Here is a 15,979-nt window from a genome sequence, read left to right on the forward strand (position 1 = left end):
TGTGCAGACGGAAGCCTGCGAGAGAGTTAGAATCCAGGGAGAGAGGGAGGGGGCGCCGCACAAAGATACTTGTCACCCGGAGAAGTCGCAGAAGATGAGGTTAAAGAGGCTTCAGGTGGAGGATGCACCCGGGCTCCCTGCTGGGAGGTGCGAGTGGAGAATTCCTGGTTCTGCAGAGAAGAAAACCCTGTCCCTCTTGGTTTCAGAGGAAACAGATGACATGGGCCGGCGGCCGGAGGAGCGGCCTCTGTCTGCCCTCCTGCCCTAGCCAGGGTGGTGCATGCGACTCAGGCACAGGCAGCTTGGAGTGGGCTGCGTGTGTGTGTGTGTGTGTGTGTGTGTGTGTGTGTGTTGGCACAGGTGCTTGGGGGAAGCCCAAAGATGTCACAGGCCATGGTGTCACCTCTGGCCAAGCCTGTGGGTTGGACCACTCAGAGCTACAGCGACCTTTCCAAACCCCGCTGCTGTGTGCTTGGCAAGGTGGGCACCGAGGGGAGGGACCTGGGGTCAGGCCCACAGTGCAGGGCGGGATGCTGCGCTGTGACCTCCGTCAGAGAGAGCTGGCACCCCAGCCCCCGTGGGGCGCCCTGGGTTCCACACACACATCGTTCCTCTCTCCAGCGCTGAGAGTTCAGATGGGAGGCCAGGAAGCCGCCTGCCCGGGGGCTGTGGGAGGAGAGGGGTGGCCTGCAGGTATGGCAAAAGGGGTTCTCCAGGAGAGGACCCCACGGCAACGGAATGCTGGGTAGGAGGCCACTGTCGTGCTGAGCTGCAGAGGAGATGGGCAGCGTGGCTGAATGGACGGGCGACATCTCCAGCCTTGCAGGCCCCTAGGGCTCTGTTCCCACTCTCCAGGGACCACTTCTGGGGTCTGGACGTAAATTCCACCTATAGCTCATGACACCTGCCGGCAGAGGGCTCCTGAGCAGCTGCAGACCCTGCTGCCCGCTGCTCACCAGTGCTCTGGGGGGCTCTGGTCCAACATGGTGGAGCTCTTCAACTGTCCTGCCTTGCAAATGGCTCCCCCGCAGGCTTCTTCTGTCCAGTTAATGGCAACTCCGCCCTTTGGAGACTGGTTGCTCAGTCTCCAACCTGGGCACTGTCCTTGACTCTTCTCTCTCCCACCCCAGGTCCCATGTATTGGCTCATCCTGTAGCCTCCAACTTCAAGGCACATTCAGCACCTACTCCTTCCAGCCCCTTCGAGGTCGTCACCCTGGTCTAAATCATCATCATCCCAGGCCTGGCCTCCTACCATCACCCCTCTATCCACATTCTGTTTTCAATGCACCCGTCCTGTGGCTCCAGGTCCCAACCCTCTCACTCGGGTAAAGCTAAAGCCAAGTGCGAGTCCACCCTCACCTGCCCAGTGCTGCCATGGACACAGCAGCGTAGAGTCAACTCCATGACCTCGGTAGCTACCGAAAGAAGGCTGACCTTTCCAGAGCCCCGGGAGGCACGGGATCAGTCTCCCCTGAGTCTGGTCAGGAATGCAGCCTCTCAGGCCCTGCGCATGTCCCATTTTAATCGGCCCCCGTGACCTCACGTGCACGTTCAGTTCCAAGGAGCCCTGGACTAGGCTACTGGACGACCAGCCCAAGACAGGAGGACTAAGGGTCTATCAGGGACCAAGACGGTCTGTCTGTCTGTCTCTCCACATGGCTTGCCATTTCCGTCCCCACCCCTGCTTCCTTCTGTTTGTTCATTAGCCCTTGCGGGACCCCAAGTGGCTGTAGCCCCTGGGACTGCCCCAGGCCCTAGGCCTATTAAAATTCTGCAAAGAGATTCTGACCATTCAGACTCCCGAGCAAGGGATCCCTCCAGATGCGGCCGTGGGGTGAAGGCCGTCTGCGATCGCAGAGTGCTTCCCAGCTCCAGGGACTAACCCAGAGGCAGTGTCCAGATGCTCAGAGGCCTGGGAGTGGACACCTGTGCCCTCAGACGTGTCCAGTAGGCCCACAGGGGTGTCCACCTTCAGGGGGACTCTCCAGGCTGTTGTCCTCACTGCTCTCCTTCCTTCCGGGCTCTCGGTCCAGCTCCTGGACTCGCCCTTGGAAGGAATCTTAGAAGTAAGCCACCGGGGTCCAGCCCGTCCTAAAGCAATTCCACGAAATGCTGTCATCACTGGAACGTCCCCCAGAGGGTCTCCTCGTGTGGTGAGTTGAAGAAACCCTGCTAGGATGCTTGGTGGGTCAGCGAAGGCTCTGACAGGTCCTTCAGGAGAAGAGCGTGGCTCCCTTTGGCTAAGCCAGGGGCGCCCAGCGCTTCTTTCACATCACGGCACATCACGGCACCAGGAAATGCCGATCTGCCGGACCCTTCATTTGATATTTGGACGGCGACATAGGTGTAGCGATCAGGCTGAGGTCAGGTGCACATAACGGGAAAATAAAGGCTTAAAAAGATACGTTTTTTTTTTCTTTTCCTTTTTGTAAAAGAAGTCTGGAAATACACAAAGATGGGTACCACGGCTGGAAGGGTTTCCTCGCTGAGCCCAGGAAGGCTGAGCTCTGAGCCTGTTAACAACGGTCTCCCCGAGGGAAGGGCTGGTGCCATAAATATCCAGTCCCACTCCACCAACATCTGGAGGAAGGGCGAGCGGCTCTCTTCTGCCCCCCGCCTGGAATGCTCCAATGGCACGGCTTGGGGATCCCCGGCGCCTTGCCTGGGGAAGCCCAACCTCCTCGCCCCCATCTCCAAGGACAGATGTGGGCCAGTGTCACCCCAGCTGCCCCCTGCCACCTACCCTTCCTCTCACTGACCAGCTGCCCTCTGAAGATGGCTTGTGGCCCTAGCCTCCGTCGATGGCCTACGTGGGGCCATCTTTCTGATTTCTTCATTCTGTCCTGTGCCACTAAAGCCAGGGACGTGGTCAGGACTTTGCTGGGGGTGGAGTAATGGGGGCAGATTACTGCACAGAGCTGAGCCAAGGGCACGAGAGACCCCGCTGCCCTGCGGGTGCCTGGGCTCTCTCCACCTCCCCGGATGCACCCCTTCTCGGGCCCTGGTCTGTCACTCTCCCCCCACACTCCTGGGGGCCTTGAGAACTCCCTCTTCCTTTCCCTGGCTGCCATCCCCCAAATCCCTGCAACCTCTGTCACGCAGAGCCATTTAACTTTCTTCTCCTCACCCCAAACAGGCTCCCAGGCCCCTTAAGGATGCCCAGGCTCCCAGAAAACCATGAAATGGGCACCTCCAGGGACCTGGGAGCAACCAACTCAGGTTGGGGAATTTGTTTTTTTCCAGTCACAGATTTGGGTCTGGGATGCTCAGCATCCTCCTGGCCTCTACCCACCAGATGCCCATGCCCATTGCCCTCCTTGGCCGCTCTCCTACTGTCTTACTGACACCTTGGGGCTGAGGCGGTCACAGCAGGTTCCTCTCCTTCCCAATAGAGAACCCACCACGGGTTGGGCCCTGCAGCCAGCGATGCTAGTCACGCAAGCCCCTTGCCTCAAGCGGGTCTCCCGGAGGGAGGCCTGGCCTCCTCATTTTGGAAAGAGGAGGCCAATAGGTGCTGGAGAGGGAGAGCTCACTGTCCAGAGCCCGGAAGAGTCCTTCAGGCTGGAAGCCGTGTCTGAAGGAGCCTGACCTGGTGGCTGGGCATGGGGTGGAAGCGTCCAACCAGGGTAATGTGGTTTTGAAACAAAAAACAAACCACCCCCCCAAAAAAAAACCCCTCCCACTCTATATCTGACAACTCTCACCTAAGCTGGCCTCGTCTGCAGCCCCACGCAGCCGTTTGTTATAATCTCTCTCTCTTATCTCTTCCTGGCTTCCTCTCCCATTCTCCTCCCCCAAAGGATGGGAAATCTTCAAAGAAAAAGATGTGTCACTGTAAGTCTACAGCCCAAGAAATGGGCCAGATAAATTATTAAAACACATAAAAAGAGTGAGTGGCGGGGGGCGGGAGGCCCTAGAGGACCAATAGCCACCCCAGTTGGACGGTGAGCTGAGGGCCTCGGGGAGTCCCTCCTCGGAGTCCTGCACAGGCTGACGTGTACCCTGACGCTGGCTTTGTTACCCCAGGGCCAGGCCTAGGGGGCGTCACAGTTCCAACAGCCAAGTCCCCGGTGTCTGCTCGGCTGGGAAGCCAGACCCCAGGTGGAGGGGCCTCTCTGTCTGGGCTGGACATTTGGGATCTACTTCCCCTAAGACTCAAGCTGGTAACTGCAGTTTTAGTTCTCGCTCTTATCTCTTTTTGAACTGTGAAAAGACATTCCCAAGGGGAAGAGGGATACTGTTTGCTCATGAAAGAAGAAAGCCATGACCGGTTTAAGGAAGTAACCAACTTTCCGATTGCGGTGAGACGGTGCTCAGAGCTTTGCTTAGATTCTGAGGCGCCCCGTACCCGTGGGGGTGGGGCTGCAGGAGACAGCCACCCCAAGTGAACTCCCTTTCCTTCAGGGGGCGTCTGCAGGAAGCACCCACTCTCGGCCGGTACCCCCAAGCCCCTGCCCTGCCTACTGTCTTACTGACCTCTGTTCCTTCATTTCCCTGCGGCTCCTGGGTTCTCGCTTGCCCATTTCTGACTTCTGGGGCCAGACGAGTCCTTGTGGTGGCGTTGTGCTGGGCACTCGGGATGTTCAGCAGCACCCTGGCCCTCTACCCACCAGATGCCCACGCACATTGCCAAATGCCCCAGTGGGGGTGGGGTGGGGCAAACTGCCTTCCAACTCACCTCACTATGGACCCATTTACTACCTCCCTTCCACCCAGCAGAGGGCAATTGTCCATTTTATTCACTAATATGTCTTTGAAGTGCCTAAAGCTATGCTTGCCACAGAGCTAGCTGGTGCTTAATATTTCTTTCCAGATGGAGAACTCTCTCTCTAATGGTGAGCCACTAGGTTTGAAATGTTGTTGGGACAACCTGATAGAGTGAAATGAGCATGATTAATGGAAATCAACAGACTTGGGTTGAGTTCCTAACTGGGTCATTGATTAGCTGTGTGACCTTGGGCAAGTAACATCACACCTCTGAGCCTATTAGGCTCCCTCCTTCCTATAAGTCTGTATCAGAGTGACTGTGCTATATGTGGCATAGGAAAGTGGCATATAGGAAGTACAGGATAAAGAACTGCAATATGTGACAATAGGAATGTTTGGGTCATCCCAGCACTCCTCAAATGAAAACACTCTGCCAACAGCATTAATGTACTTGCTTATAAGATAAGGCTTCATTTTGTGCAAACGGTGTGCATAAAAGGAAGACAATATTGCTGTTTGAAGAGGTTTACGACTCTGGAGGACATGAAGTTCCCAATGTCCTTTTGAGACACAAATGCTCAGAGCTGTGCTGCCCAAGACAGTAGCCACTCCCCACATGCCAAGGATCACCTGCAACGTGGCCAGTCTGGGTTGAGCTGTGTTTTGAGTGTCACCTAAACACTGAATTTTAAAGATGGTGCAAAATCAAGAATGAAACGTCTTATTATGTTGAAATTATATTTTGGATATATTGGGTCATATAAAACATTAATTTCATCTGTGTCTTTTAACTTTTTAAAAACTGCTAGGAAATTGGAAAGTACCAATGTGCACGTTACATTTCTGTGGGATGGAGGCAAAAGAACAGAATTGAGTCTCCATTTTACAGACCATAAAACTGAGGCTCTCACAGAGAAGTCAGGCAGGACTGGGTTGGAGGAGTCTTTTCCCACGCCCAGGTTGCCTGACATCAGGGGGAGAGCTTAACACAGATCCACGGTGTCCTTAGCAGAACAGGCGTTCTGAGCGCCACAAAGGTGGGGTGGAACCCCTTGATGTCGCCCTCACCTCCGCAGAGACCTCCCCAGACAAAACAAATAAGCCTTTGGGTCTGACGAACTGCAGCGGGGAGCGGAAACCAGGAAAGATCAAAGACCCAGCGGTTTACCCCCTTCCGGGCGGCGTAGCTTGGCAGCGCGCCCCGAACCCCGGCGGGCACCCACGGGCCCTGGACCAGGAGATTCGAGGGGCTGGCTGACAGCTCGGGGCTTCTGTACACTTGTCGCCGCTAAGCGTCAGCTGGATACCCACCTCAGGGCGCAGTGGGGGCCTCTCCTAGACTCCCGACTGAAACAACTCAGGAGTCGGAGGAGGGACTTGGGAGGGAAACGCACCAACGTCTGCTACAGAAGGCAGATGGTGGGAAGAGGCCGCGCAGCAGGAGCGCAGGGGACGCTGGCACCAGAGCAGCTGAGGTCTCCACGCCTGACCTCAGTTTCCCCACCTGCAAATCGGAGCCCCCCTCCCTGATCGCTTAGAGGAAATACCGAGGGGAGGAAAGACACGGTACCGTTAGCGGGGGGAGAGAATGTTCTACTGAGGGCAGCACCCCAAAAGGGTGTCGGTCCCCAAACGCCTCCCGATCACAGTCTCCGCACGGGTCCCCAGCCCCGAGACCCTGGCTGAAGATCGCCGGGGCCACCAGGGCTCGCTGGGCCCCTCCCGCCCGCGCCGCGCCCCGCCCCCGGCCCGCCGGCCCCGCCCCCGCCGCGGCCCGCCTCGCCTTTGATGCGCCGCGCCTGGCCAATGGGCGCGCGGGGAGGCGCGGGGCCGCGGCGGCGGGCTGGGGGCTCGGCGCGCCCGGGCGTCAGTCGGGCCGCGGCGACGGCGGCAGGAGCGCGTCCCGGCGCCGCCTCGGGCTGCGATCGGCTCTGGGGCTGCTCCGGGAGAAGGGGAGCGAGGCGAGGCGCAGGGCCCGCGGGCCGCGCGCATGGCTTAGGGACGCCCCCGCCTGCCGCGCCCCCAGCATGGGGAAACTTCACTCCAAGCCGGGTCAGTGTCCCCGCCCGCGCGCCGGCCCCCTGGCCCCGGCGTCCTCACCGCCGCGGTTGCTAACTCTCTCCCTCTCCTTTCTTTCCGGCTCCCGCCGCCGCCGCCGCCGCCGCCGCCGCCGCCGCGCGCGATGTGCCTGCAGCCGCCGTGTGCAAGCGCAGGGAGAGCCCGGAAGGTAGGGGCGCGCGGGGCACCGACCCGGGGGATGGAAGGGGGAAGCACCGCGGACGGCTGCCAAATGGCCCAGCCCGCTGGATTTCATTACCAGGGCCACCCCAACCCCCAACGCCAGCGACCAGTCCCCCCAAACCGCTCCTAGAGCCGTCTTCGGGCCCCCACCTCTGTCCCGCCTACTCCCTCCCTGCGGTCCTGCTCTCCCACTTCTGACCCTAAAGCCCCACCCCTCCTGCGTCCCCGCCCTCTGGGCTCACAGCGCCCCTTCTTCAGACCCCCAAGTGCTCTAGCCCAAGGTCCTGTCGCCCTCTTTCTGGCCCCCAGCCCCTTTCCCCGCCCGAGATCTTGGCTTCTGCGTCCACTGCTCCCGCTCTCCTGACCCTCAGCCCACTGCTGTCCTGGCCTCCTGATCCCCAACCCCCTCTTCCCCGGGTTCTGCCTTCCCTTGCCCCGGTTTGGATCCTTGCTCTTGGGGTTTTGCTGAACCTGGTTCTCCTGATCCCCTGCGTGTTTCTTGGATCTTGCCCAAGCTCTTGAACCCCCAGCGGACCCCTCGGTACCTTTACTCTCTGCCGCGCCCACTCCTTCTCCTACTCTCGGGGAACTTTCCGGCCGGTGGGGGGGCCCAGACTCAGAGGCTTCGTGTCATCCCTGTCCCAGGTGACAGCTTCGCCGTGAGCGCTGCCTGGGCTCGGAAGGGCATCGAGGAGTGGATCGGGAGGCAGCGCTGCCCAGGTGGTGTCTCAGGACCCCGACAGCTGCGGTTGGCGGGCACCGTTGGTCGAGGCACCCGGGTACGGTCCCCACCCTGTCCTATCCCCTCACCCCTTTCAGCCTCAGAGATGGGTCTTCACCCATCCCCACTTTTAGCACCCTCCTGGCACAGTGTCCAGGTCTGAAAATCCTGTCTCTGCAGTCCCCTGCCCCAGCAGCACAGCCCTGTGCCCCATGCTATGGGGAACCTGAGAGGTCTGATGGGCCAGTCTCCTGCCCAGTTGGGGGCAGAGGGCTGCCAGGAGGCAGGTCCTGGGTGAGGAGGTGGTATAGGTCTAGTGGATTGGAAAGCTGGTCTGTGCTAGTGGGGTTTGGGGGCCTGCTTTGACTTCTACCTGGTTTCTGTGACCAGCATTCACAGGGGCGTTGCAAGTGGGCCTAGGGGGAGGGGAGGCATTGGGACTCTCTGGCTGGAGGGCAGGGCTGTGCTGGCCCAGGGTCTTATGGCCACTTCCGAATGTGTCTTAGTGTCTGTGGCATTCATTAGTGCCATCTGCCATCTGAGTGGAGAGCTTGGGGACCAGTGGGACCCAGCGTCACCCTTAGTGAGGCTCACAGGGCGGGAAAGGCCTCACTCACTCTGCTGTAGCCTGGCACGCCCCCGTGCCTGCCCCCGGTGGGTCCAGGAGGTCTGAGTTGTTCCTGGAGGAGCAGTGATTGTGACAGGGGAATGAGTGAGTACAGCCACAGCTCCTGGCCTGGGACTGGTGTTCACAGATGTCGTGTGAGCTCCAGAACTCTGCACGGGGCTTTCAGATGGTCTGCGTGGAACTCTCGCAAGCAGAGGATCAAAGGATGAATCAACTTTTTGATGTGACATTTAATTTTTTTTTTTTTTTAAAACTTGGAGGGGAACAGACTGAGTCTCGGGTCTGGTTAGTTCTTTGGTCTTGCCCATGGCTGGGGAGAGGCTGGTGGAGTCTTCAGATGCGTGTGCATTTGGGTGGTGGGACCTGGCAGTTAGATTGCAGGGGCTGATGTTGGGGGGGGGGGGCTGTGCATGCATGAAGTAGCCTCTGCTGGTGGAGGAGTTCTCCCCCCTCCCTGCTGCTTAGCTGGGGGCTTTCTCTCCTCCGTTTCTCCTCATCTGTTGACTGGGTTGGAATTGGAGCTGCTAGCCCCTAGCAGAGGTCAAAACTTGGTGGGTGGGGGGCACTGCAGTCGGGCCCTTGAACAACACAACTACAAACTGCTTTTTCTCCCACCATTTCTAGTGTTTGATCTACTTTTTAAATTTAAAGGCCAATGAAAACGATCCAGTTGAGCCATATGAACAAATGTATTTGCAGCCTAAGACAGAGGCCAACTGAGTGGATTTCCATTAATCAAGTTTTGGGTTTTTTTTTTTTTTTTCAGCCTGTTTATTTTTACAAACTATTCCTGCAGAATGACATTTATTTGCAGTCCCTTTTTTTTTCCCCTTCTTAACTGCCAGGCAGCTCTTGCTCCATGCTAGAGGGGAAACTTGAAATACAGCGAGGGCTTACTTCAATTGACTTTTATCTTCAAAGCCATAACAAATGTTACCCGCATGTTTTTGGTGGGTCTCCTTGGCATCCAGTCCGGGAGGATGAGAGGGAGGAGGAAAGAAGGAGAGGAAAACAAAAGTCTGTCGTTTTTAATTAAATAGTAGTGTTCCCAGCAAGAGGAATGCAAGCCAGTAAAGTTGCCATTGGGGGAAATGAGGGAGGGCCGGGAGGGGGCCCCAGCTTAAGTTTGTGGCTTTGGTGAAGTCACGGAATTTTGTTGCCTGGTTTCTTCCCCCCCAGCTGAGGACAGTAGGGGATGCTGCTTGCTCCCCTCCCTTCGTCCCTCACCCCCCATCTCAGAGAAATGCTGTGGGGTCATTAATATTTGTTCAAAGTGCTTTTAAAGATGTGCGGCATAGAGCCATCAGTGGGACATGTGGCGGGTGGGCTCAGCCGCTGGAGATGTTAAGGGGGGGCGCAGACTCCCTGGGAGTTGTTCTTAGTGACTGGGATTTGGATTTCTGGGTTCTCACCTGCCTTGGTCCAAGATGGCCCAGCTTCTGAATCTGCAGAGGTGGGGTTGGTGAGTCCCTGTGGGAGATGGTCAGGGCACAGTCCAAGGTGTGGAGCAGCCGTGTGTGTGTGTGTGTGTGTGTGTGTATGTGTGTGTGAGGTGTCTGACATAATTTCAGGTGGCACCTGAGGGCATGTTTTTAGTCTTAATAGTTACTCCCCCCCTTATTTTTTTAAATCAGAAAAGATAGCTAGGCCATCGAACCGTGATATCACAGGGTATTATTATTGCTTGGGATGAAGCCAAGTTAAAAGCGGTAGTCTAACTTAAAGTTGATTCAGAGAGAAATACTGAGTGCAAGTGGTCAAAATTATGAATGTGAGGATGGGATGCCCAAAGTTTGGGGAATGCTGAGATTCTGCACAGGGCACCCGGGGGCACCTCAGTCCTGCTTCATTTCTCTGTCCCCACCAGCGCGGAAGGGGTGGCTGGCAGGTTCCTCTGTGATATCACCAGGATGTAGGAGGGTGTGTGCTCCAAAGTCTGCTGGCTTCCAGGCCTGGCAGCGGTCCTCAGCCTGCCCCAGGTCTGTCTTGGGGATGACTTCTGTCTGCACTCCTTCATCTGGCATGTCACCAAAGTGGCTGGGGACACATTAGTGGCTTATCCAACTAGCATTCTTATTATTGCAATGATAGCTACTATTTATTAAGTGCCTGTGTGTGTGTCAAGCTTTGCTTACATTATCTTAATCTCCTGTAACCCTCTGGAGTTCCCAGCCAGCTGGTGTGCCCTCTCTTCTGCTGTACTTTCTAGGAGAAAGGAAGTCATGTGTGGTGAAGCCCCGTACAGAGCATCCACTGCAAGGGCGCTCATTTGACTCAGTCCTCGGAGGGGGGCTCACCTGCCAGCTGCCAGGCACCGTGAGCTGAGCCGAGCTGGTGGAGGGGCTTGCAGAAGCAGAAGGGGCCCTCGTCCTGCTTCCTCCTCCCTGATGGGGTCTGAGGAGCTTGGCCAATGTTTGGGGTGGGTCCAAGTTACATACAGGGTCCCGCTGTGTGAGGGGGTGACCACTTTGGCACTAAACTTAGCCTTCCTTCCTAAGTACAGAAATAATGAGGCCCCGCTGTGCCACAAGAGCTTGTCACCTTGTGCAAGCCATTTCGCCTTTGGATTCCTTAATTAGCTCATCTGCAAAATGGGTGCAATGATATTCTCTTCCCTGGCAGAGTCAGGGCAGATAACTCCTTCAAAAGTTATCTGTTTCTGTAGAGGGGAGATGGGAGCCCACAAATAGGGATTCTGGAACCAAAGTTCTGTTCCCCCGCCTTCCTGTTCTTCCACAACAGGCTCAGTTGCAGGGAAACAGATTAAGGCCTGGGTTCTGCCCTTTGCATGGGCACATGATGAGGTCCAAGGGAATATGAGCTCCTAGGAGAAAAATAATGAGAAATGGGAGGCATGTAAAGGCTCTGAAAGAAGAACAATAGACCGAGCCATGTACATGCCAGAGGACCCTGGGCTAAGCAGAATGAGAAAGCAGAAGAAGTAGAATCATCTCCAGGAGGTAACGGAGTGCTTTGGAACACGAAGTAGCAGCAGGCAGTTACAGAAGAAACCAATCAGAAACCCTGGGTGTGGGACCTGCAGTGGGTGGACAGCAGAGCTTCACAGGTGGATGGACTAGCAGGGCGGACGCAGGTAGGAGGCCAACTTGGAGAAACAACTTTGGTGCCTCTCTGCTGCTCACGTGGCGTGTACACACGTGCATATGTGAATGTGCACAGCCAGATTTAAAACACACCCCCCCACCAGCTTGACCCTTTTGTTCTTTTATAGCAGAGCTGCCTGGAGAAATAGGCCGAGAGCTGTGGGGCAGGCGGGCCCTCCTCTAGATCAAAGGCGGCTGCCAGGCGGTTTGGTAATTTGATTAGGGGGTACCTAGTGCATTTTGATATTTGGGGAAGATTAGGAGGGTGCAGGCCTGGTTGGAGCCCCGGGGGACGTGTGGGGCTGGGTGATGAGATTGGAGGCTGGCCCAGCTGCTGCCCGAATGCTGGATTCCAGGGGAATTACCCTTGAATGATACCAGTTGGCACAATTAAAAGGTCCCAAGTCCTCACCATATGGAAAGTGTTAGTCCTCCTTACGTGGTTTCAAAGCTATGTGCCGGGAGGTGGACTTGACATTTGAGGTAGAGCATAAATTAAATATTTGGTGTTTCAGAATTAAAAGATGATCTGCTCCAAGGCTTGTGGAGGACTCAGGGCACAGCCGTTTGAGCCCCACTCGCTGGCATCTTTGAGTTCCCCCAGGGAGGGTCTCCTCTGCCCATGGGCACCGAGGGCCGACTTCACAGCCCAGCCTGGATGATGTCTGTCCCCTGTCCCCTGGGGAATGGAGAGGAGAGTCTGGGAAGACCCCAGCTGGAGGAAGAGCCAGGTGGGGCTTTGGTTTCCTATAGGCCTGGGCCCGTCAGAGCGTCTGAATGGTGGGCAGGGGTGTCCCCTTCTGGAGGCTCTCCTGCATCTCTGTGATGTGGTCTCTGGTAGGGACTCCAAGGAGTGTCTTGTCCTCCTCCGAGACTTTTCTTCTTTGAGAAGGAGGCTGGGTCCCCCTGAGCCTGGGCACGTGCGCATTCCATTTCCTAGAAGTCAGGAATGCCCCTCTGCATTCACATTTTGGAGGAAACGCAGAGAAAATCAAATCCAAGAGGCACCCACTGCGTGACCTGCCAGGACCTAGGACTTGGGGGGTGTTTTCCTTCCGCTCACCCAGTGGAGTCGTCAGAATGAGGAGAGAAGGTGGGGTGGTCAGGAGTGTTCCTGTTTGTGCTGAAAAGCTCAGACACACTCTCCGGGACCACACTGTCCCCTTGCCTGATTCAAACACCAAGACGAATCTGGCAGCACCAAGAGGAGTCACTGAATGAAATCTCCTCCCCACGGTATCCCTGCGCCAGCACAGAGTAGGCCCACAGACGGATGGGCGGGATGAAATCAGATGATCGGTGCCCTCGCTGCCCCCTTCCCAGCCAGCGTCTCCTCTTTGTTCCAAGTTCGTCCTATCTGGGATGGAAGAGAAGAACCAAGCTTTTCTTTCAGGTGCTGAGCTTAGTTGATGAATGCGGGAATTGCAAATTTAAAAAATGAGTGACAATTCATTACTGATGATAATCAACTGTGGCAGGCACTGGAGATACAGTGCAGAGTAAAAGAGACAAGGAGCCCCTTGTCCTCCTGTGGCTTCCAATCTTCCAGGAGACCAAGAAGCAGCAAGTAGACAGGTGTGACTACGAGGTGGCCCAAAGGTCATCGAGGGAAGAAGTGTTGGGGGAGGGGATGTGTTCCTCCTGGGAAGGGCTGCTGGAGACCCCCGCCCACTATTGTCTTTGGAAGGTGGGCTGGCTGGGTCGCTGGGACTGCATGATTGTGCAGGGACTTGTCTGTGCAGCCCTTGGGGACCGGGGAGTCTTTCCTGGTCCTTATTCTTTCTGGAAGGCCTTGACCTCCAGACAGGTGTGTGGGGTAGAGGAGGGTGGGCCAGTGCACCTCCAGCTGCCGGCGCACTCCTTGAAGTTGATTCATGGGTAGCATCATGTAGGGGGACCAGGGACGTGACCCAGCTGTTTGAATGGGTGGGTGGCCCCTGGAGCCCTGTTGGAGGAGGAAGTCAGCTCTGGGGCCAAGAAGCTCAGCTTTGGTGGGCTCGGGGGACTGAGGGCTGAGATTGGCTGCTGAAAGGCACAGAGAGGTACTTCAAGGCACAAGGGACAACAGACAGTGACAGCCAACCCCAGAGGGAGCCCTAACTTGCCCAGAGCTGCGGTGAGCTGGGGGAAGAGGCTCCCTTGCCTGGGTCAGCAGAGCCGTCCAGTTGAGGGGTGGGCAAAGTGACCTCGAGGCACAAGGGCCTGTGTAGTGATGAGCCAGGGAGCCCAGAACCTTCCAGCTCACGGCCCTGCAGCTCACTGACAGGCTGTGGATGGATCCCTGCTGTGTTTTGGTTTAGAAACTTTTTGGAATTTTTAGGTCTCTAGTTGGATTCCAAAATAGGCGCTTTCGGCGGCTGCCCCCCGACTTCTCTCTCTCTCTCTCTCTCTCTCTCTCTCTCTCTCTCTCTCTCTCTCTCTCGTCTTTTTGTAGCTCCTGCCTCTCCCAGACAGTCTTCCTCTTCCTCTTGCCCTGGCTCCCCCTCCCTTCTCCTCTCTTCTCCTCTCTCCCTCTCTCCGAGGGAGAACTGAGGCAGGAGCCCAGAATACCCTGGAAGATTTGCCAGCGGGAGCTGAAGGCCTCACTTGTTGAATCTGGAAGGAGGGCTTTGATGTCACCCTGCTCCGTTTATCCTGGGAAGCTGCCTGCTTCTTTATGGCTTTAGACTCTCCGCAGGAAGAATGGCCCAGGGGCCTGGAGGAGAGGCCCGCTCACTCCCCAAAGGGCAGCCCAGAGACGGTCGCTGCAGCCCCTGCCAAGCCCAGGTGGGGCGGGGAGCCTTCTCTAAACACGCACTTCTAGAGGCATAAGTGATTCTTTGATAGCTCACTGGGCAAGCAGAAGGGGCTGTTTATCCGTGTGGGCACCAGTCACGAGGCTCAGGGAGGAAAGCCTCCAGTCCGGCCACTGAAGTCATCCTTAGCCCCAGAGCTGGGGCATGCACGAGCTCTGGCCAGCCAGCCCACTCTGCCTACCAGGGCGGATCCCTGGCGTGTTTGTCTGAGGCCTCTGAGGAATTCGTCTGGGCTTTGCTTTCCTTGCTTGGTGAGCCACATTGGCCATGGCGCGTATGGGTGGTCTTGTGTGTGGCTGATGCCTTTCAGAGGGCCTCAGGGTACCAGGTGGCTTCACAGTGGTGTGACATCAGCTGAAGGGCCCCTTTCCCCCTGGGCCTTGGATTCTTCAGCTGAGGAGCAAGAACAATCAGTCACTCATGCAGTGTGATAGATGTCCACGTCCCCCGTTAGGCCAGGTATACCCCTGCCCTGTCAACAGAGGGCAGGCCTTGTTTTCATGGGACTTAGAATCTAGTAGGAAAAGAGAAATATTAAAGAACAAATCATACAATTGAAGTGGTGATCTGTGTCTCAAAAAAGTAGTGGGTGCTTTTCGAGGGGCCAGACCTCATCTGGGGCGTGGTTATTCATTTCACAAATAGACGTTTGCCTTCTGTTTGCCAAGTGCTGTGCACAGGATGTTGGGGGAATTATAAGGAATAGGACGTAATTTCTGCCTCGCAGAACTTAGTTTTAGTGGAACTAAACTCTTATCATTGCCTCTAATCTCTTTTTCTTCTCCTATTGCATGGGTTAGAGTCTCCAGTGCTGTTCAATAACCATTAAGTACGGTGTTTGTTGTTTATATAGTCAAGAAAACATTCTTCCGCTGCTGGCTTGCAAAGATATGTAGATTCAGGAGTAATCATTGTCTTTTATCAAGAACTGTTGGGACATTGATGGAGCAGGTCATTCTTTGCCATTATGACGTAGGATTCATATGCCTGGTTCCCATTGCTGGATTTCCTAGTGTCCAACGTTTTCGCCCTTCTGAACTGAACCCCTCTTTGTCATGAGAGATTCCATGACGGACTGTGGCGTGGGCTGCATCCATATCCATATGTCCATGGACTCAACCAACCCAAGACGGAAGATGTTTGAAAAAAAACATTGCATCCGTACTGAACATGGACAGACTTTTTTCCTTGCCATTATTCCCCAAACAATATAACTCGATTATTCACACAGCATTTACATTGTATCAGGGATTATATGTAAGGTAGACAGGATTTAAAGCACACAGAAGGAAAGTAAGTTTTATGCAAACACTACACCTTGTTCTATAAGGTCCTTGAGCATCTGTGGATTTTGGTCTCCACGGGGCTCCTGGAACCGTCCTGTGGATACCAAGGGACGACTGTACTCTTTTTAAATGTTTGTTACCCAGGAATTTTGCTTTGGGTCTGGGTGTGGATATTCAGTTGGCTCATGGTTTGGGAAGAGGGATACTGAGTGATGAAAGAGACGTTGAGGGAAGCCTAGGGTCACAAGGCTCTGGGTCTAGAACAGGCAGAGTCTAACCCTAGGGTCCGAGGTGGTCTTGGAGGAGATGGTGAAGCTGAGATCCAGAGGTGGGGGAGGGGCACTGTCTGTGTTTGGCAGGTGGAGTGGGCGCCATGTGTGGGCAGCCCTGTAGCAAGGAGGGCAGACTGCGGGGCTGACTGCGGGTCTGTTGGCTGAAGAGGGGTCATGGGTGGGCCTGGAGGCCTCCCCAGCAACATGGGGCCTTGGTCTTTGT

The 15,979-nt window shown here is 55.8% G+C and overlaps 1 protein-coding gene across 1 annotated transcript in view; it reads left to right on the forward strand.

The window, feature by feature from the left end:
• Window positions 1–6,594: 6,594 nt before the first annotated feature.
• The window catches only part of Nkd1 (NKD inhibitor of WNT signaling pathway 1), a 79,449-nt gene continuing 70,064 nt past the window's right edge, over window positions 6,595–15,979 (forward strand). Inside the window, exons 1-3 of the mRNA XM_046435093.1 lie at window positions 6,595–6,761; window positions 6,904–6,936; window positions 7,596–7,729. Coding sequence (XP_046291049.1) covers window positions 6,737–6,761; window positions 6,904–6,936; window positions 7,596–7,729 — 192 coding nt within the window. The 5' untranslated portion in view covers window positions 6,595–6,736. The remainder of the gene's footprint in view (window positions 6,762–6,903; window positions 6,937–7,595; window positions 7,730–15,979) is intronic.

The sequence above is a fragment of the Marmota monax genome, unplaced genomic scaffold, assembly GCF_021218885.2.
Source record: "Marmota monax isolate L192 unplaced genomic scaffold, Marmota_monax_Labrador192_F-V1.1 WCK01_AAM20220418_F8-fsc00024, whole genome shotgun sequence".
NCBI classification, from domain to species: Eukaryota; Metazoa; Chordata; class Mammalia; order Rodentia; family Sciuridae; genus Marmota; species Marmota monax.